General features: G+C 39.6%; 1 protein-coding gene across 2 annotated transcripts in view; it reads left to right on the plus strand.

Moving 5' to 3' along the window:
* The window catches only part of Utrn (utrophin), a 538,848-nt gene that overhangs the window by 107,645 nt on the left and 409,126 nt on the right, over positions 1-22,077 (plus strand). For both annotated transcript variants that reach the window (XM_055627734.1, XM_055627735.1), the window contains exon 3: positions 13,135-13,196. In XM_055627734.1, the coding sequence (XP_055483709.1) occupies positions 13,135-13,196 (62 nt within the window). The remainder of the gene's footprint in view (positions 1-13,134; positions 13,197-22,077) is intronic.

Here is a 22,077-nt window from a genome sequence, read left to right on the forward strand (position 1 = left end):
AGAATTTTCTTAAAAATACATTGGTATTTTAATTTTCGTCTTTGTAGCCATGCATGTATATGGTGTATAAGGGAAAAACGATATTACAAGGATTTGGTTTCTATTGCTTCCATCTTTTTTTTTTCCTATCTTTTTTTTTTTTTCCTCTTCAGCTCTACAAGCTTTCAGAGGTCTATCATGAATGATTCTGAATCTGTTTGTTTTTTATTTTAAATCAGTTTTGCTAAAGTCCCCTTTGATCAGTCATGTCATGTGCTTGCACAGTGAAGGTGAATGGCTTATACCACTCTCATTTCATCTGCTTCCATCCATTAGGACTTTTGTGTGGCTGTTCACTTTTTCATAACTGCTCTTTCTGCCCATTCACATGCCTCAAACAGCAATTATTTTCTACATAAGCAGGCCCTGGCTCAAATGCATGCTGTCCCCTCAATTATTCCCCAACTCCTTCCTTGTACCATTAAGAAATATCATTCCTTTGTATTTCTGAATGTATCTCTACCTAACATAGTAGTTCAAATTGCTTATTTTTCAATACTTTTCTTATTCCTTTTTGTCAATGAGAGCCTTACTTTCTTTGTGTATGTTTGTGCAATTATGTGTGTATGTGCACAGTATATATAGCACATGCATATGTTGGCCAGAGGGTGACCTTGGATGCCATTCCACAGGAACTGTTTTTCTGAGATCTGGAACTTTCCAGTCAGGCTGGCCAATCAGTCCTCTGCCTCTCTCCTGCTGGGATCCTGTGCCTACATCACCATTCTTGGATTTTGGTTTTTAAATGTGCATTCTGTGGAATTGAACTCAGGTTCTCATACTTTGTATCACTTTCTACTTTGTACTTTACTGACTGAAATATCTATTAAGTCCAAGAACACTATCTTTTTGAACGTGCTAATGATGCTTGTTTTGGTAATCTTTCATAGTAAACAGTCAGTGTAGTGGTTTTAATGAAAAGAGTCTCCAAAGGCTCGTATGTTTGAATAATTAGTCATCAGGTAGTGGAACTGTTTGGGAAGGATCAGGAGGTGTGGCCTTGTTGTAGTAGGTATGCCATGGGGGTTGAGTTTTGGGGTTTCTAAAACCCATGTCAGGCTCTGTGTCTTTTTGTCTACCTGTGCATCAGAATGTAGCTCTCAGCTACTTTTCCAGCACCATGCCTGCTGTGTGCCACCACACTCCCAGCCATGATGATAATGGATTAACTCTCAGCAACTAAATTAAAAGCTTTCTTGTATAAGAGTTGCCTACAAGTGGGTTCCATAGTAATGGGAAGAGGGACTGCCTCTGACATAAACTGATTAGCCTGCTCTTTGATCACCTCCCCCTGAGGGGGGAGCAGCCTTACCAGGCCACAGAAGATGACAATGCAGCCACTCCTGATGAGATTTGATAGACTAAGATCAAAAGGAAGGAGAGGGGGACCTCTTCTATCAGTGGACTTGGGGAGGGGCATGTGTGAAGAAGGGGGAAGGAAGATGGGATTAGGAGGGGAGGAAGGTGGGGCTTATTGGGGGATACAAAGTGAATAAAGTGTAACTAATAAAAGTTAAAAAAAAAAAGAGTTGCCTAGATTATAGTGTCTCTTCGAAGCAATAGAACAGTAAGACACCCAGAAAATGTCATTAATTGGCTTTTTTTATAGTGTGTGTGTGTGTGTGTGTGTGTGTGTTTGGTTTGATTTTGTTTTTTGTTTTTTGTTTGTTTTTGTTTTTTACAATTTAGGTATATCACTAACTGCCATTTACTGAGTAGGAGATGAGGCTTTTACTGACCACTGTAAAGTTTTTGTTTATTCATTTACTGGATCAGAAGTTCTATAAAATGATACAAGTAAAAATAATTTTCACAGTGCTAAGTCTTCTGTTAGTTTTGGTTGACAACATTAGCCCCAAGTATCTGAAGATGAGGTATAGGAGTGTCCATCCTTTCAGAGTTTGAATGGAGACAAGTTTTAGTTAAAATACTGCCACAAACATTGATTCAACAGTCAGTATCAGCCCTGGGCTCCTTAGAAGTCAGACAGCTATTTAGCAGGAGACATAAGCCATCTTCTCTGTCCCTTTGAAGGACACCAAGGCTTTAGTTACAGTAACTGCAAAGATATTCTAGAGCTAAGCTGATCTTCCACAGCGTTAGCTGCTGGCCAGCTGGCCACCTGCACGGCGGCTGGTCCAGATACAGATTATGCTGGAAATAAAACACACATTGGAGCACAATTTCCTAGTATGAGAAAAAGTGTTAGATGGCAGCACACTGTAAAATATTGAGTTTATGCTTCAATAGCATTGCAGATGCAGTGGGTTAAATAAAAAAGGAACTTTGAAGTAGCACATATATTAAAATGAATATTACTTGTTTTTTTTTAATTTAGCTGGTAGAAATTTTAAAAGGTTGTATGGCAAAAGTGTTACAGGCTTTTAATTCCTGTTACTTTTCCAGCTCAGGCTGGAGGATCACACTTCCAACATCAGCTTAGACTATACTGTGAATCCAAGACCAGCCTGAGCACCCAGTGAGACACTGTCTCAAAATAAAGAGTATGAAAACAGGGTCAGGGATATAGCTCATTGGTAGAGTCCTTGCCTTGACTGTATGATGAAGTCCTATGTTCAATTCCTAACATCTCTAAAAATCCCCAAAACAAAACAAAGTTAAAAAACAAAACAAAACAAAACAAAACCCTAAAATGTTACTTGGGTGACATTTCTCTAGAAAGCTCAGTTTCAGGAGTAGAAGTTAAGGTCATGTTGCAGTCATCATCACATAGTTAGGACCCTTCCAGATAGTGGCTGGCAGGACCCTCTAGAAGGAATTATTTTCTGTTTAATTGATACCTTTGAATGTCTAGGAAATACATTCATCATTCATCAATTGATCCTAGATTGGAACAACTGTGATAAAAGCCTAAAGTCTTCCTGGCGTCTGTAGCCATGAACCCTCTCCTGCTGACTCCTGAAGCTTCATCTAGGGTGCTTCTTTTCCTTCACTTTCTCTATCTTTCATTGTACCCTGTCTGGGTTTTGATAGAGCAGCATACCTTCCAGCATTCCCAACTCAGACTGGTGGTGCTGCCAGGCACTCAATATAAACAAAAATCAGTTACATCCTGGGTAAAGCTTTGTGCCCAGCCACCATTCACCTATTCACCCACCCATCCATCCATCATTCATCCACCCACCCACTCACCCACCCATCCATCCATCCACCCATCCATCCTATCCATCATCCATCCACCCACCCACCCACCCATTCATCCATCTATCCATTCACCTATCCACCCACCATCCATCCATCCACCCACCCACCCATCCATCTAACCAACCATCCACCCACCCATCCATCCACCCACCCATCCCATCCATCTATCCATCCGCCCATCCACTCACTATCCACCTATTCACCCCACCCACCCATCCATCATCCATCCATCCATCCACCCATCCACCTACCATTCACCCACCCACCCACCCACCCACTCATCCATCCATCTATCCATCTGTCCATCCACCCACCCACCCACCCACTCATCCATCTATCCATCTATCCATCTGTCCACCCATCCATCCACCCACCCACCCACCATACACCTATTCACCCATCTATCCATCCATCCACCATCCATCCACTCATCCATGTACCCACCCACCGACCCTCCCACTCATCCATTCATTCATCCATCCATTTATCCATCTATCCATCCACCCATTCATCCACCCACCTATCCATCCTGGAGAGAGGATTCTGAAGTGAGATATTCCCCTGGAGACATATATCAATGTGGTTTTTAAATAGAAAACTGAAGTCAGCCTTCTCTTACCAGAGATTTAAGTGTGGTATGGCTGATTAGTTTGACAAGGAGGAGCAGTCTTGGCAGTTAGGTAATGGAGGAGTCATCCTCTATTATTTCCATGAGGAAAAAAAAATGCAGCTAGAAATTACATATTTTGCCTATTTATATGCATGATAAATATTAGTTGTGAACTTCAATATGTGGGAATTCCTTGAAAGAGTCTTGAACACAGGCCTTTGACTTAAACAACAGATACATAATATTGTGTATTGCATGCTGAGGCTGCCTAATGTATATGATAGACATTATACAGGGGTGTTAAGACAAAGTGAGTGAAATGTACTACAGAAGACAAAAGGCAGAAAGATGCAGGCCCCACTGGTGCTTGCATTGTTGCAGGAGTGAGTGCCATAGCAGTGTATGTATGTATGGACCTGAGTTCCACCCCAGGGCCCTACAGGGGGATTGGAGAGAACCTGCTTTAGCCAGTTATACTCTGACCTTCACACAGCTGTGGTGCATGTACATGGCACACTGATGGACGTGGGCACACACACACACTAAATAAATGTAAAACTGATGTACGCACATAAACACACACAATAGATAAATGTAAAATAAAGATGAAAAAAGTTTGCATATCAGATATATAGGAAAATAATGTTCTCCTTAGAAATGTAGTGAGATATTTGGCTACTGACAGTATTATTCTCTTTTCTAAAAACTTAATTTGAGCCTGGGGCACACCCTTAATCCCAGAACTAGGGAGGCAGTGGTAGGTAGATCTCTGTGAGTTCAAGGCCAGCTTGGTCTACAAAGTGAGTTCTGGGACATACGGGTCTGTTACACAGAGAAACCTTATAATTTTATTTTATTTTTGAGACAGGGTTTCTCTCAGGAGGGAAAATACACACACACACACACACACACACACACACACACACAAAATTTTATTATTGAGACAGAGTTTCTCTCAGGAGGGAAAATACACACACACACACACACACACACATATATATATAATTTTATTTTCGAGACAGGGTTTCTCTGTGTAACAGTGCTGGCTGTGTGTGTGTGCACGTGAAAGCACGTGTGTGTGTGTGGGTTTTTTTGTTTTGTTTTTTGAGACAGAGACTCGTTAGGTGGTCCAGTCTGGCCTTAAGCTTTTTTGGGTTCTCCAAGCTTTTGTGAGACCTACTGAATTTTTGAAAAAATTTTATTGTGCTATTTTATAAATTTATGAAGAATTTAAAGAATTCCTCACAATATTGGGAAATTAATAGAATAAATGAGCTGAAATGAGACTGTCCTGTGAGTGACTGGCTCTCGAAAGGATATATTTTTGTTGTTGACAAACCGAACTTATGCAAAGGCTGAAGGTAGATCACTGGGATGTTTTTTATGTTAAATTTGTAAAACATTCATTTGCAGTTTCCATACATCTCGAATTATTTGTAGATGAAGAGAGTTACTATTTCTTGAGATGTCCTATTTAATAAGAATAAAGGCAACATGAGAAATCCAATTCTATATGTTAATTTAATCTCTCATCAGTCATTTAGAAAAGTCTGTGACTGCCACTGTCACTGAGTAACCCCGTTTCATTCTATGCTACCACAATTGATATAAAAAAGAAAGTTCACTTCTAGGACAAAAATCCGAAGTGAAGCATTTGTAAGCCTGGCTGAGCTGCTACTACCACCAGAGTTTTTGTTCTGGTGTATCAAACACATGTATTCTGTTTGATAGCTACCATGTTGGAAGCTTTTTTTCTCCAGTGTTGGAGGTTGTCCCGAGGGCCGTGTGCATTCTGGGCAAGCACTCTAACTTATCGTAAGCTGAATCCCTACCCCTACTACTTAAGGCTTTCATTTTTTTTTTCCCTTGGCAAAAAAAATGCACCTCTAGAGAGAAGGTTTAAGGCAGTGTCAGGTCCTTATAAATCTTATGCATTCTTTCAAGCAAGGCTCAGGAGCTCTAGAAATTACCTAGGAAAACTACTGTTTGATGTTTCTCATTGCTTTGACTAGACACCTGGCCAGCGCTCAGCAGTTCAACATCTCACAAACTTAGTTACTGTGGATTATTTTGTAGCCTACCCTTTAATTTCCAGGTTCCTCCCCCCACTCTGGTTCTCTCACAGTGTGCTCATAGGGTCTTAAAGCACACTGCTTGGGGAGGTCTGTCTCCTGTTAGTTTGTTCTTTGTCTATGATAAGATACTATGTTACAAATTATTAGATGGTACTTATTAGTTCCATGTGATGTTTTAATGGATACTCTTTGATTAAATGGCTTGATTTTGTTTAAAAAGCACAGAAAACAGAGAGTAGAAGGCATGTCTAGGTCTTGTTGTGGTGTTTGAAGGGTCACTCATGTGGAGAGCCCAGAGAAAGAGGAAGAGTGCTGCAGGCTGATGTTCTTACTGCTCCTGCAGTTATCCTCACTCTCTAGGATGTGTTACGTCTGTGCTTGTGAAAGAGGCTTTAGTTAATAAAGCTGGTCCAAGTTCTAAGGCATCCAGCCAGACATTTCTTACAGTACCCCTTTCTTTTTTGAATGCTCCCGTTTTGTGCACCTTGGGTTAGTGACAGCCAATTACTCACTATTACATTGCTTCAGACATTTAGGAGGATAATACTTTTCTTTTAATGTTAGTGGCTTTCATGATGGCTTGTCTGTTTATATTTATGTATGTACACGTATGTGAGTTTTATTTGTTTTTGTGTGTACATATGTTTGTGATGCCAGAACCAATGTTGAGTGTTTTCTTCAACAACTCTTCATTTTTTGGGAGCTAGAGTCTTTTTAGTGAATCCAGAACTTAGCTAATTCAGATAGACTAGTAGATCTCAACCTTGCTCATGCTGTGACCTTTTAATACAGGTCCTCACGTGGTGATGCCCCTACCATAAAATAAAATTATTTTCATTGCTACTTCATAACTATTGCTACTGTTATGAATAGTAATATAATTATGTGTGTTTTCTGATGGTCTTAGGTGACCCCTGTGAAAGGGTTTGTCGACTCCAAAGGAGTGTGACCCACAAGGCTGAGAACCAATGAGTTAGACTGTCTGGCTAGCGCGTCTCTGGGATCCCATCTCTGCTTCTCCAGGACTGGGATCACAGGGATGCACCGCCATGCCTGATTTTTCACAAGTGTACCCTATTGACCATCCCCATAGCTTCTCATTGCAAAGCTCTATTAAAGAATATTTTATTATTATATATTTAAGCTAGTGAAGTGAAACATCTTAAACCTCAAAGGCTTTACTGGTTTTCTTCATGTCTCTTGTTTCACTTTTCTTCTGGGTCACAGCAATAGAATTCCAGGCTAGGCAGCACCGAAAGTCCTTGGATGTGTAGGAGCATGTCAGGAGTATTTAAGAAGAGCAAAAATATTTAGAAGAATTTGGAAAAGCAGCCTTAAGGGGTTTAACACATTTTTCTTCTCCTAATTCAGCCTCGTGCTTTTTTTTCCCCTAATGGAGAAAGGTCACTAATGATAAGATTTGCTAAGACAGCACAGGCTTTCAGAAGAGAATTCCGAAATTCCTGTCTAATGAAAACACTGCACTAAGTGCTCTCCCTCCCTCCCTCCCTCAGTCACTAGTTAGATGCAGGGTTATAGTCTGTGTTTCTACGGTTTTTTTTCCTTTTGATAAATTGAAACAATCAGTCTGTTTGATGGTGAGACCTGTAGTAGACTGAAACTGTTCAGTATTTTCCTAAGGTTTATCTTTATTTTTAATTTGTGTGTGTGTGTGTATGCCATACATATGCAGGTGCCTATTAAGGCCAGAAGATGATATTGGATCCTTTGAAGCTGGAGTTACAGGTAGTTATGAGCTGGTTAGCATGGGTGCTGGGAACGGAACCGAGGTAATTTGGAAGAGCAGAACACGTGCTCTTAGTAACTGAGCCATCTTTATAGTCTCCTACTTTTCTCCTTACGTTTGTATTTATTTTGTGTATATGTGTGTGCATGTATGTCTGTCAGTAGGGATCAGAAGAGAATTTTCAAAAATTTGTTTTCTCCTTCCACTCTGTATGGCCAAGAAATGAAACTCAGATCACTGGGTGTGACAGGAAGCACCTTTGCCTGTTGAGTATCTTCTCAGGCTTAGTTTAGACTATTGGTGGCCTTTGATGCTTTTCTGTGGAAGTGGAGTTGATCCTGTATCCTGAGGCATGGTAGGCGATCACTTGATCATGGATGGCATTCCCAGTGAGGCTCGTTAAGCTCTGTGTAATTTTCTAGGAGACTGAAGGACACATGAGAACAGCATGACAGATTTTCAGTTGTTTCTGAGTCTCTTACTGATGAGGAATTTGAGCTGTGACATGGAGGGCAGTTACTATACTAGTAGTGGTTCCACATTCTTCCTCTTTAAAAAGTATTTTATTTTCACTCATGTGTGTTAATATGTGTACATGAATACAGATGTCCCAGGAGGCCAGGGCAACATGCTTCCATCAAGCTGGAGGTAGTTTGGAGCTGTCCAACATGGGTATTGGGAACTTATCTCATGTCCCTGGATGGGCCTCCCTGTTCCATATGTTTTGCATTTTTTACCTCATGACTGAAAAGAGCCACAGGTTATTTCTTTTTCATTTACTGAATCTTTGTAAATCATGAGTTTGGAGAGGAGAGGTGAGGAGAATGGGAGACAGGGTGTGGACAACTTATAGGTGTACTGAATCCAAATCTATCCTCCATTTCTAATTGCTTCAGGGAAATAAATACAAAAGAATATCTGTACATGTTGGAGTATTTTTGAATAGCTGGATGTTATTTTTATGACTAAACACTCCATCCCATATCAAGTACTGAGACGTATATAGATACTGATTTGACTAAAAAGTTATAGGCTATGTTAGAAATATTGCCTTATTTTTATAAACATCTCTTTATGTGAGACTCTGTGTTAAATTTTGGTGTCATTCTATAACTGATGATATAGAACAGTAAAGTGGTAGATACTCCTTTCTTTGGCCAACCTACAGAAATACTCTAATTATTTCCCACCTTTCCACCCTCCTGGGGATTGGAATGAGAGCCTCAGCTGAGCTATGGCATTGGCTGTCACTGGGCCATATCGCTATACTTAATACTTTCATGAATGTTAAAACTTTGAAAATATGTTAAATAATAAAATATAGTTATATATCTTTGATTATTTTTCATTTTCCTCATTTTTATTGTCAAGGATTCTTTTTTTTTTGTTTCAAGACAGGGTTTCTCTGTATAACCCGGCTGTCCTGGAACTCACTTTGTAGATCAGGCTGTCCTCAAACTCAGAGTCACCTGCTTCTGCCTCCTGAGTGCTGGGATTAAAGGCATGAACCACCACTACCTGGCTGTTAAGGATTTTTAAATTGTGTGAACATTATGAAAATAAGAGGACATTTATTTATGAATTTTCTATTTCTTATTCTTAGTATTAAGGGATGGTAGATACAGCAAATTTACAATACTAAACCTCCTTTAGAGTCATGGAACATATTATTAAGCTTTTTAAGTGCCCTAAACACATGTTTAAAATTAAATTCCTTTTAGGCAGGCCAGTGTAGTGCTCATTTACAAGTAGATAGATATATCCTGTATAGCTTTGTGCTCTGGCTGTAAAGTGGTAGTCTGTCCTTCTTGGGTTTGATGGTAAAGGCTGGGGCATTCTGTGTGTGTAAGCAAGTCTCCTTGGTTAATGACTGTGTGGCATTGATCAGATAATGCAAAAGGCTGAGGAGCTGAAAGCTGTCTTTACTGTCCTGTCTGGGAGGGAGGTCACCTTTCAGCACCATCAACATCAAGAAGCTTCTTAGAGAGCAGGGTCCTTTTATACTGTTGTTCCCTTGGTGACTCTGGGTTGGTCTCTAATTTCATTTATGGATCTGTAAACTTACTCTCTCTTTCTAGAGCTGTTATAGTTATCATAGGACTGACCTTTAATTATAAGTTCTTCTGTCTTAGTAGTTACTTTTCTATTGCCCTGACAAAACACTGTTACCAAAGCAACTTATAAAAGCAGGCATTTAATTTTGGATTCACAGTTCCGGAGGGTTAGAATCCATGACCATAATGGCAGGAACCATAGCAGCAGGCAGGCATACTGCTACGCTAAGCACTTACAGTCCAGTGTACTAACTGGAAGCAGAAAGAGCTAAAAATGGCATGAGCTTCTGAAACCAAAAGAACACCCACTAGTGACACACCTCCTCCAGCAAGGCCAAATAGTTCCTTCCCAAATAGTTCCACCAACTGTGGATCAAATATTCATACAAATGACCCTATGGGGACCATTTTCATTTAAATCACCACACCTTCAAGAAGCTGCTAGAAGTCACATTTATTACAAACTTGATGTGTTAGCCAGTTATCTGTAACTATAATAAAATAACTAAGATAAAGACACCATTAACCAAAGCCACTTGGAGAGGAAAAAGTGTATTTGGCTTACACATTCTGGTCACAGTTTATTGAGGGAAGCCAAGGCAGGAACTCAAGGTGGGAACCTGGAAGCAGGAACTGGCGTAGAAGCCCTGGAGAAATGTTGCTTATGGGCTTGCTCAGTTGCTTTCTTATATACCCCATAATTGGCTGCCTGGGGGTGCTACTATCCACGGTAGGCTGGGCCTTCCCACATTAATTAATCAAGAAAATGCCCTACAGACAGATTTTAGGCCAATTTGATGGAGGCATTTTCTCAGTTGAGGTTTCTCTTCCCAGATAACTGTAGCTTGTATCAAGTTGACAAAAAATATCAACCAGCACAGATAGTTAATTATAAGAGAAAAAGTTTATGTGGGTTCACAGAGCTGAAGACTGGAGTCCGTGTATGAGTTGACCTTTAGTTTCTGTACCTTGTGGCAATAGCCAGGAATTTGTGGCAGAACAAATGACTAGGAGGCCAAGGGAGGAAGAGGCAAGGGTCCTGTAATCCTCTTCAGGGGCATTCCCCTGGAGACTTAAGGACATATAAGGGCCTCCCTGCTGAAGCTTCCATTTCTTCCAGTACAGCCAAATGGAAGGAAGCTTTTTAATATATAGTCCTTTGAGGGGACTGTTTTTCACAAATGATAGCACCAATTGCAGTCTTGTTTGTTAGTGAGAGGGTCTTCATTTGCCAAGTACAGGCAGTGCCTTTGTGGTGGACGTGTGGCATGTGCATGGCTGGCAGAACACACATCTCTACCTGAGGTAGATGTTGCCTATCTCTGTGCTGGTAGTAGATTAGGCATGTAGATGGACCCACAGCTTTCTGGACTATTGGAAATGTAGACAGCTTTCAGAACTAATTACACCTTGCTGCTTTGTAGGTGTCCAACCAACAATGACTTTTGTTAGTTTTGGTAGAAAATTGGAAAGTGGTTGAAGATGATATCATTGGAAATGATAGAAACGGACCATTGTCCTCCTGCTTGTTTATGGTTATACCATCACTGTGACAATTATAAACTAAATAGCAGCTATCTTCATGACTTTTTTACTGCTTTGGCAAAACACTATGACCAAGGCAACTTATAAAAGAAACCATATAATTTGAGGATTATAGTGTCAGAGGGTTAGAGTCCATGGTCATCATGACAGGGAACACTGGGTTACAGAGAAGGCATGATTGCTAAAGCAGAGCTGAGAGCTTATATCTGACCCAGAAGCCCAAGGCAATGAGAGAGAGAGAGAGAGAGAGAGAGAAAGAGAGAGAGAGAGAGAGTGCTAACTGGGACTGGGATAGGCTTTTGAAACCTCAGAGTCCATCCCTAGGTACACACCTCCTCTAACGAGGCCACACCTCCTATCCTTCCCAAACCATTCCACCAATTGGAGACCAAGTATCCAAATATATGAGCCTATGGGAGCCATTCTCATTCAAACCAGCATACCAATTCTCTGTTGAAAAGTTTTGCCCTTACAATATAGTTACTATTTATTTCTGTCCTATAGACAAGGACTTTCAGGCTAGATGACAGTATGATGCTAAATTCATAATCACATAAGAAATGGATGGGAGATGGTCTATTTAGCTTTAAAGTACTTTGCTTTTGATGCCGTTGTTTTACCATGTGGTCCACACTTCATTCACTCTGCTCCATTTTCAGGAAGTTTTTGGTTCTTTAGCTGTTTGAAGTTTGTTGTGTCTTGCACATTGAATTTTTAATTAAAACCAAAGTTGATAGCATTTTAAAGTTCTTTTGGTTTTTCTCTGCTTGTAAAAATATTTGTCTAGGGGCCTGGAGTGCATAAGAACCCATAGTGCTCCTGCAGAAGTCTGGAGTGCAGTTCACAGCATCTACACGATAACTATGATCTCAGATCCTCCTGTACCTCCAGCTTCAGAGGATCTGATGCCCTCTTCTGAACTCCCTGGGCATTTGTCCTGGGCATTTATCCTGGGCATTTATATGCACACACACACACATATGCATAATTAAACATAAAATGTTTTTAAAGCTTAAACTTACTATGTGGTTTTACGACTCCATGTTGATCTTTGTTTAATTTAATTAAGTTAATTAGTTAATTTAATTTAGGAAAGTGGATTAGAGAATTGACTAGAAATCTTCCATTCCCTTTTGTTCTAGAAGGAGTGGGACTTATGTGAAGAAGTAATACTTATGGAGTCTTAAGTTTTTATAGAGTAACATGTTTGGGGGACATGTTGGCCTCTCTTTATTACCTAAAAGGATTTACTTGACTTTCAGTTCCAAGTTACTGTCCGTTGTTGTACTGATTCAGGCAAGAGCTTTAAGCAGTTGCTTGGATCCACAGTCAAGAGTAAAGAGAAAATTAATGCACACATGACTACGGTTCATCTTGCTCTCAATTTTATACAGTCCAGGATTCTAAACTGGATGATTCCCCACCTCAAATAACACAGTCAAGACAATTTTCACACACATTCCCACAGCCCAACCTGTTCTGTACACTCCCTCGTGCAGACTCTTCCCAGATGATCCTAGATTGTGTCATGCTGACGATTAAAACTAACTATCACATGTTAACGTGTTTATTATGTTGGATATTATACTGACAGTGTTACATGTAGAGCTGTGAAGTAAGGTCTGGATTGTACCACACAAACCTGGACTTCGTAACTGGGTGTGATCCACCTGGATTTAGTGGTATATACCCAGGTCTCTTGGAGGAGGTGACCAAGTCTCACTTTACAGTAGACATTGGTGAGCCCTGTCTGTGGGTTCATTATTAGCTGCGTGTCCTTTGCCTTGTGCTGTATGAATGTCTATCTTAAGCTCCCCAGGAAGGTGATGGTTGTATTTGTCATACTCACCCACAGTACAAATACTCATGCTTTTCTTGTTTTCTCTTTCTCTCATGCAGATGAACACAATGACGTTCAGAAGAAAACCTTTACCAAATGGATAAATGCTCGGTTTTCAAAGGTAACTAAGACTTTGATGGGTTTTACTGTGTTGTCTGTGCCTCCTTCTGACTTGTGTCCACATAGCTAAAATAGACCATCAGTTCCTTTAGCATGGTTAACAGTGACAACTCATTCAGTCTTTCTGCCCTGTGCAACAATGATAGGCTTTTCTTTCTGTGAATTTGGCTAATAGTATTATCTGTCTTCATTCTCCTTCAAAGGTCTGCTCTTTCTCAGCATTTCTAACTATTGGAGCATAATCAGTACTGTGCTCAGTACTTTTTGGGGGGTGTGGTCTTGGAACATGATGAAGTGAGAGGTTTCACATTGGTTTTAAATGTGCAATAAATAAAGAGGATAAGATCTTCCCCTCCCCCCACACTAAATCTTATGTGGAAACAGTCTTTAGGTTTATTGACTATGAGATGCTCCCATAGGAAGCTGAACAAGAAATGTTTCTCAGGTTGTCTGTACAATACTTTGAAAGTTCTTTTAAAAATATTTGTTTTGATTTTATTTTATTTCATATGTGCTGCCCACATGTGCACAGTGTGCATGCTGGCACCCTCAGAGGTCAGAAAAGGGCACCAGATTCCTTAGAACTGGAGTTACAGGTAGTGTGAGCCATGACATGGCTGCTTGGAATGGAACTGGGTCCTCTGTAAGAGCAGACAGTGCTCTTATGAGTGAAGGATATTTTATATCGCCTCTGAGAATGTAAGGGATGTGAAATCAGATTTTGGTAGAGGAGTGAAGAGTGTAGAGTTAGGGGTCAAGGAAGATGGCATGGTGTGCAGACACCTGCTGCCCATCCTGGTGTTCTGAGTTCAATCCCTGGACTCATATGGCCGAGGGAGAGAACCATTTTCATAGTTGTCCTCTGACCCCACATCTTCATGCCTCTTCCTTCCACTCATGCATATTGCATATTGTATGCACACATGTGCATGTGCACACACACAGACACACATATATACACACAAAACATAATACATACACAAAGTAAATAAATGAATTAATAAATAAATGTAATACAATAATCACAAAGTTTTAAGTGTGTGCCTCTGTGTGATGATTTGCAAAACTGTAGAGCATAATGCCAGCATTTCATATATTATATATATATATATATATATATATATATATATATATATAAAGAATTTAGAGAGTGATGGAAGAACAGAGGTCTATCATAACTGGTAGTTTCATGTACCAGATTTTTTTTTTTTTTTTGGTGAATTTTAAATGGTTTTATTCTGTAGTTGCAAGGAACCTCTGACATGGACTCGGTGGTATTTAAGGTTCCGTATCTACATGTGTCAGGTTCTCAGCAACCTTTTTAGTGATAGAGCCTGTGGCTAGAGGACTTTCTTGCCAGCAATCTTGTGAGAGCTCATGTGGATAGAATTATTTAGCCGGGTTCTTACTGAGGTCTTGGCCTTTGTTCTATGATAGAACTAGTGAAGCAGATGCTGTTCTCAGAAGCTTCATGCCTTGATTATGGGAAGAATTGTGTTAGTATTAGCTTTTAGAGACCATTTTCAGAGTTGCGGGAGAACTTGGTTTAGGCAACATTTAAAACTGGGTGAATTCCTTTTGCCCTGCTCTTGAGAATGGTGCACAGAAGACAGATCAGCGGAACATGGAAGAGAGTGCAGGGTAATAGAGACAGCTGGGAAAGAATAATAGAAGAGAAACATTTTTTGTTATTGTTGTTGATAGTTATTGACAGTTTCAGAGACCCAGATAACACACAGATTCTAGTAGGACCATAGCAGGTTATTTAATGAAGTTGATATTTAACATGTGCATTTATAAAAAGGTACAGAAATCTCTCTAACTCATGGAACCATGTTATTTTGTAGTATCAAAGGGGGCTTTAAACCCATTTACTTGTCCTGAAATGTTCATAGTTCCTGTTAGGAGACTTGAAGTTACTGGACAGCACTTAGATTGCTGGCTTTGTGTTCTCATAAAGGTGGTGAAGTCTTGCTTTATTTAGAGAAAAGATCAAAAGAGTGATGACCTTGAAAAATTCCTTTGTCATATTGTTTCCAGCAAGAAATCAAGGCTTAAAAGGAATTTTTTTAAAGACATGATGAGGATGTGAATATAAAGAGGGGGAATTACAGACAGCTTAACTCTCACTAGGCTGGGAGAGGTTACATTCCTATTTCTGTGTAGCTTCATTGGGCAATCCTGAGGCTAGTCAGTCTGTCTGTCTGTCTGTCTGTCTGTCTGTCTGTCTATCTATCTATCTATCTATCTATCTATCTATCTATCTATCTATCTATCTATCTATCCTTTATCTATCATCCATCACCTATCATCTCTTATATACACACAGAGTGCTGAAGAGAATAAACTTTATCTAGTTCCTTTGGCATATTCTTTAACTCATTTTACATCCTTGTTGTAGCCCCACTTTGGCATATATCTCTGAAATATAATTATTTTGTGTGTCTACTGGCTCTCTTCACTATGGGACCCCATGATGAGAAATCCACATAGACACCAATGGCATTTTCTGCCATTTAGGGATTTGTTTTAAAACAGACATCTTTTGACATTTCATTCCTGGTTCCAACCCTATCTAGAGTGTCAACTAGACAGCATCATTTTAATTCTAATACCTGCATGCATCCAGTATTTGTTCAATCTCTGTTTTCAGTCATTCCTTCTTTTTCTAAGTTACTATTATGTATATTAGAAAAATTTGTCAAATTTCTAAAACTGGGAAAAATATTAGTGTATACCTTATTCAGCTCAACCATCTATACTAACTCTCTTCCATTACTTGTTAATTTAATTTCTTCTCCTCCTCCTCTTCCTGTTATTATTATCACCACTATTACATCTCAGGCTGATTTCAAACTTGATCTTTAGCTGAGGATGACCTTGAACTTCATTTGTAAAGTACTGGGGTCTGGACCTATATCTTCAAGCGAGGTAGGCAAGTACCCTAACAACCTATCCTCATCCTCGGCCCCACATTTTGTAATTTGTTATCTACTTTACAGCTCTGTAAATTGTAGAAAATAGGTGGTACAAATTATTCTCATCCATAAAGATGAAAATTAGATAGAAATAAATTATTATCCACAGAACAGTTAATGCATTTTTGCACATACATTTAATTCCCTTTTCTGCCTGTAGACTTGTAGCTCTTTGAATTCTACTTTCAACTGATTATAGCACTGTGTGTGTTCCTCCATTGAACAATATGTTAGTAAAGTCTTTAACCCAGGCTACCTCTACTGCTCAGGCTACTCTCTGAGAGTTATCATTTTATCTTTTTGGAACACTGCTGACTTTGAACATGTGGTGCACAGTAACCAGATATGGGCTCTTTTTTCCTTTCCTTTCCTCCTTTCTGGTTTTGCTGGTGTAGCTGGTGTGATCTCAGAGGCCAGGTTGCATCTTTTTCTTTTAATGGTCTACCCATTGTTAATTTCTTTTCTTTTTAATATTGGAATTATATTTAAGATATGTATTGTGAATTTTGATCTCTGTTGACTTTTCAGGCCCTTGCCATTAAAGTTTCCTACATTTACTCCTGATTTTATTGTTCATTGATGCTGCCTTCTCACTGTGCTCATTGTCTTGTGTTTCCAATCAGATAGCCTTCTATGGCTTCTGTGCCTGCTTTCTTTTCCATCTTGTTCTGCTTTGCTGCTTTCTAGAACAGTTGTGAGTAGATATGTTTTATACACTCAAAGTGTTATACTTTTAAAGCAGCTATTATTCAAATAGTTATGAGTGTTCACTTCCAGATAGTGCTAAGCTCCATGATAGAATCTTTTTTTTTTTTTTTTTTTTTTAGACAGGATCTCACTATGTAGCTCTGGATGTCTTAGAACTTACTCTGTAGACCAGCCTGGCCTCAGACTCACTGAGATCCACCTGCCTCTGCCTCCCTGAGTGCTGGGATTAAAGGTGTACACCATCATGCCCAGCCTGGGGAATTATTATTTTTTCAATCTGCACAGCTTTTAACACTTAATAACTACCGACTGAATACTTTTTACTAAATAAATGAGTGCCAGTAACACAGACATATATTTAACATATTCTGAAAACAGCAAGACATTTGTTTTGGAAAAAGAGGAATGTTTTGAGTGCAAAATACCTCTTTTTTTAATGAAATAGATACAATAGGTTGGGACTTTTACTGCATTTATTTACTAAAAATGAAAACAAGTGGCTGGAGACATAGCTTAGCAGTTAAGAGCACTTGCTACTCTTCCAGAGGCTCCAAGCACCATATGGACACTGAGAATTGAACTCAGGACCTCTGGAAGAACAGCCAGTGCTGATCCATCTCCCCATTCCTCACTAGAATTCTTCATCATGACCCCAGCTGCTTAATTCACAGTGAACAAAACATACTTAAAGTTTAAAATTGGTTCAGTTGTTTCCTTGATAAAAGATACAGGACTTGATCATATCGAATGATATAGGTCTAAAACTATCTTTTACTGATAACTATGTATGGCTATACAGAAGTTAAAAAAATCACTCAGCAGAGGACATTTACGTGTATATAATCTATATGATTTATGTTGGTGTATCTTTACAAGCAGATACCCACCTATTATCTATCTATATAGCTGCAAGTCCTTGTTAATGTGCTACTGCGTCAACAGTGTGGGGGTCCTGAAAGGCAACCCACATGGTGGTAAGTCATGGTCTGATGTTTCAAAAAGGTGAAGAGCAAAGGAGAAAGTGGTTGCTTAAAGGGTTAAGAAACCCTTGCTCCTGAGTGTACTGTTCATTTATTTATGACCTCAGGCAAACAGGGAGGCAGTTTTAAAAGTAACTGTGCTTTATCCTTTAATCCATTAAATACCCTCAGTCATTATTACCTGTCATGTATTGTCCAGAAGTATTGTTGCTTTGTTGGGGAAAATGTGAACTTGCTGCTCTCTGTTACACATTTCCAAACAGAAATAAGCCCACTTTAGATGGTGGCATGGTATGTAAAATACAGTGTTTTGGACTCTCCAGCTTTCAGAGTCTGATTTGCATGTGGCTTCTCCCAAGGGAGGCAGCGAAATTTGTCCTGACTCTGAGCCTGCATTTTCTTTGGCCTACTCTCAGAGCTGCTCATCTGGCAGAGCTGCGGGCCTACAAATTACAGAAGCTCTTTCATCAATGCTGTTAGGCGAAGAACTTGAAAATGCAGAATGTTATGTATGTTCCTGTTTTTTCTCTTTTTTAAAGACAAATTCTTGTAGGTTCTAGTTTCAGACTTGAAATTTATGTGGGCTGAGCAGGAGGCAGGGCTGGGAAGCATTCATCTGGGATTCTGGTGTGAGTTGCTGCTCCCATGCAGTCAAATTTTATCCAGTGGAACATGGATGTACATGTCCTGCTGTTTTCTGCTCCTTGATTCTTGGAAGTGTAGTGATAAAAATAGGAGCCGAAAAAGGAGATGCTGCAGAATGTGTGGTCAAAACAGCTGGGTACACCATTGCCCCAGTAGGCAGCTCATCTCCTTGTAAGTATTGTGAGAGCTACTGCAGGCTTCCTGGAGCTGACCTATTACCCGTTGGGTCTGCTACCCACCCATTTCATGTCAACACAGCGAGTTATTTTAAGAGCTGTACACACTCGTCTTAAAAAGAAATTTCAGTTTTCATTAAAATGCACTTAATATTCTTATCATCATCTTTAGAATTCTTTGCTAGTGCTTTTATAAGTCTTTCTTTCCTTCTTGCTTGCTTGCCTACATTCTCATTTTCTGAAATTAAATATTTAGGTTTTGTTTTAGTTAGTGTGTGTGTGTGTGTGGTGTGTATATGTGTGTGATCTCACATGACATTCAAATGTGGAGATCAGAAGACAATGTGTGTAGCCAGTTCTTTCCTTTGACTGTATGATCCTGGGAATTGAATTCAGGTTCAGTCTTGGCTGAACATGACTTTGGATAAATGCAGTTGAGCTATTAGCTAAACCCTGTATGACATTTTAAAAAGCACATTTTAGTTAATTACTTTAGTTTTTTGAATGAGAGCACACATATGTGTGTCATGCATAAACGTGAGTGTGTGTATGTGTATTTGTGTTCTGGTCACATATCACAGAGTTCACAACTCCTTAAGAGACTTATTGTTGACTAAACCTATGTTTCATTTGCACATGGCCCTGCTATACTTGATTGCCTATAGTTCACCCTATGACTCAGTGTGCCTGTCAGCAACTCATTTGCCTCGTGTAATGTTCTAGAAAATTACAATTACAGTGTCAGGAGGCTAAACAGGGCAATTCAGATTTCCAACTTCTCTTGTAAACAGGAAGTTCTTCGAAACAGTGAGTTTTAATTCCTACACAGTCATGCTGGGCTGGTGCAGGGCCTGGAGCTCCTGTTGACTCTCCATGTGTGATAGATGCCAATCGGACATGCTTCACTTTGTTATATCATCACATGTGTGAAGCCTGTTCCCAATATCTGCCTCCATCTCTCCTCTTGTGTGGCAATGGTTGGTAGCTTCTTTGCTCAGTCATAAATCTCATTGCAGTCATGTCCCAGGAACTAGTATTACTGTTGCATTCCTTTTGTCAAAATAGTGGACCTGGTGTTGAGACTGGTATTGAGATTGTCCAAAGAAGCCCTGGTGGAAAGGCATGAGAGTGGGACCCAGTCCAAATGGGTTATTCCAAGACCACAGCATCTGTCATCATGTTGCTGTTACTTGTCTTTGAAAGAGAAATGATGGCTCAGTGATTAAGAACACTCGTCTCTCTTCCAGAGGACTCAGGTTTGGTTCTCAGCTCACAACCAGTTCTAGGAGATTGAACACCCTCTTTTGGCCTCCATGAGTACTGTATATGTGTGGTTCACAGACCACATAAAGGCAAGGTACCCATACACATAAAATAATTTAAAAAAGTAAAATGGGACAGAAGCTTTATCTTTCCCTCAAGTTCAGGAGTCTTCGTCTGTACCATTTTGTGTTCATTGAGAAGCAATGAAAATGGCCTTTTAGGAATGGGGAGAGTGACATGAACTCAGCCTTTCACCAGCGTTAAGACACAAAGGAGACATTTACCAAATATTTGGGCTATTGAATTACTAAACTGTATTTTCTCTGCCAGAGAAGTTGCTGCAAGTTAGTCTTTGCACAGATTTAATTGTGAGGTTAATGGTCAAGATGAATCAGTTTTCATTTTTGTTAAAAGATGACTTTTGGCATTTTCAGACTTTTCCCCAGATCTGTTGTTTACAGCCCATAACACAAAACACCAGAAATGCTTTACAGTGGGCTTCTGGGAAATGTGCATCTTAATTTAGTACAGTATGGTAATTTATTGTGACTCTGTATCACCTACATTTACAGCCACCTCTATGACATTCCTGCAACTAAATATTTGTTCCCCTGTTTGTCACAGTTGTATGTCCTGGTAGGATTAGTTGGATCAAATGCCAACTAATACATAAACCCAACTCTGTCTATGATTCTCAGAACTTGCCTGTGCACACAGTAAGTGCTGGCTCTTATTCTCTTAGAACATTTCACTAATCTACTGTGTGTTTTTGTATGGTCTTCGAGTTAAAAATCACTTTCAGCAGGAGCAAAATATTATTTTATAATTTATGGAAGTTATACAAAGATTGGATTTAAGTTTCCATGAATTAAAATTAAGTTGTTATTCCAGTTGGCCTACTCATTTTTGCATGATTAGTGAGTGTTTTCACATTACAACAGGTTGAGCAGTTTCAATAGAGACCACACAGCCAGCAAAATCTAAAGTCCATATTGACTTCTCCTTTGTGTAAGAAATGTTCTGGCCCCATGGGTAGAATGCAGGCCCTGCTTACACATCAGGGACTTTTACTCCCAGGCTGGGGAGGGACATGTGCTCTTGGACACAGCTGGTCCTTTTGGTTTTTTATAGGAAACATTTGGGAGTTGGCATTTGTCAGGAATGTTTAGTGTTTTGTGATGACAGTCCATTGAATGATAAGTGTGTGTGTGTTGATTTTCTTTTCTTGTAGTGCTGGAGATTGAATCCTGAGCATCATCCCTGTGAAGCAAATCTCCTATCCGTGAACTGTATCTCTAGCTCTTGGTTTCCTGCACAGGCTCTGGTTCATGTGGTTTTTGAACTTTCTCTGTAGACCTCAGACTTGTAATTCTCCTGACTCAGCCTCGTGAATACTGGGGTTGTAGGTTTGTGCCATGGGTGTATGTTTCATGTTTCCTTTTTCCCCCAGTGCATTTTCAGTCCATGTTTTATTGCTTAAAATATGTATGTACAGGTGTAGAGTTTGTAACTCTCATGACAGATCCCTTTTTAATCAGTCAGATATCTTTAAATCTCCCAACGACACAGTGACTATCCACAGAGAGAGTTCTAGGCTAGCCAAGGCTTCAGAACGAGGCTTCCTCTCAACATGAGACAAAACAAAGAAAAATGAAAACAACTCCACAAAAAAAAAAAAAAAAAAAAAAAACTACAAAAGAAGAACCTGCTTTGTAGTGCTTTAATACTTCAAGAAGCTCATTACCATTTTTCTGAAAGGCGGTGGAAGAGTGGACAGTGCATCAAAGAGCAAGAACTAGTCTCACGTAGATTATTTTAATATCTTTATCATTTTAATTATAGGAAGGGGTGGAGACTAGAATGATGACAGAATACTTGTCTGTTCTTGGGGGAGGCGTGTTAGTGCTGGGGTCTGGATCCAGGAACCCAGCAGCTCAGCAGAGCACAGAAGCACATTTTAAAAACAAAAAAACTTTTTATTGACTCTTTGAGTTTCACGTCAAACACTGCAGTCCTGTTCATCTCCTATCTGCCTTTTGCCCTTGCAACCTCACCCCCAAAATAAAAATCACACAAACACCACTACCAACAACAAAATCCAAAGCATAGGAAACATCTTGTCGACAAGCTGT

Source organism: Psammomys obesus, unplaced genomic scaffold (assembly GCF_907164565.1).
Source record: "Psammomys obesus unplaced genomic scaffold, mPsaObe1.curated_primary_1811, whole genome shotgun sequence".
NCBI classification, from domain to species: Eukaryota; Metazoa; Chordata; class Mammalia; order Rodentia; family Muridae; genus Psammomys; species Psammomys obesus.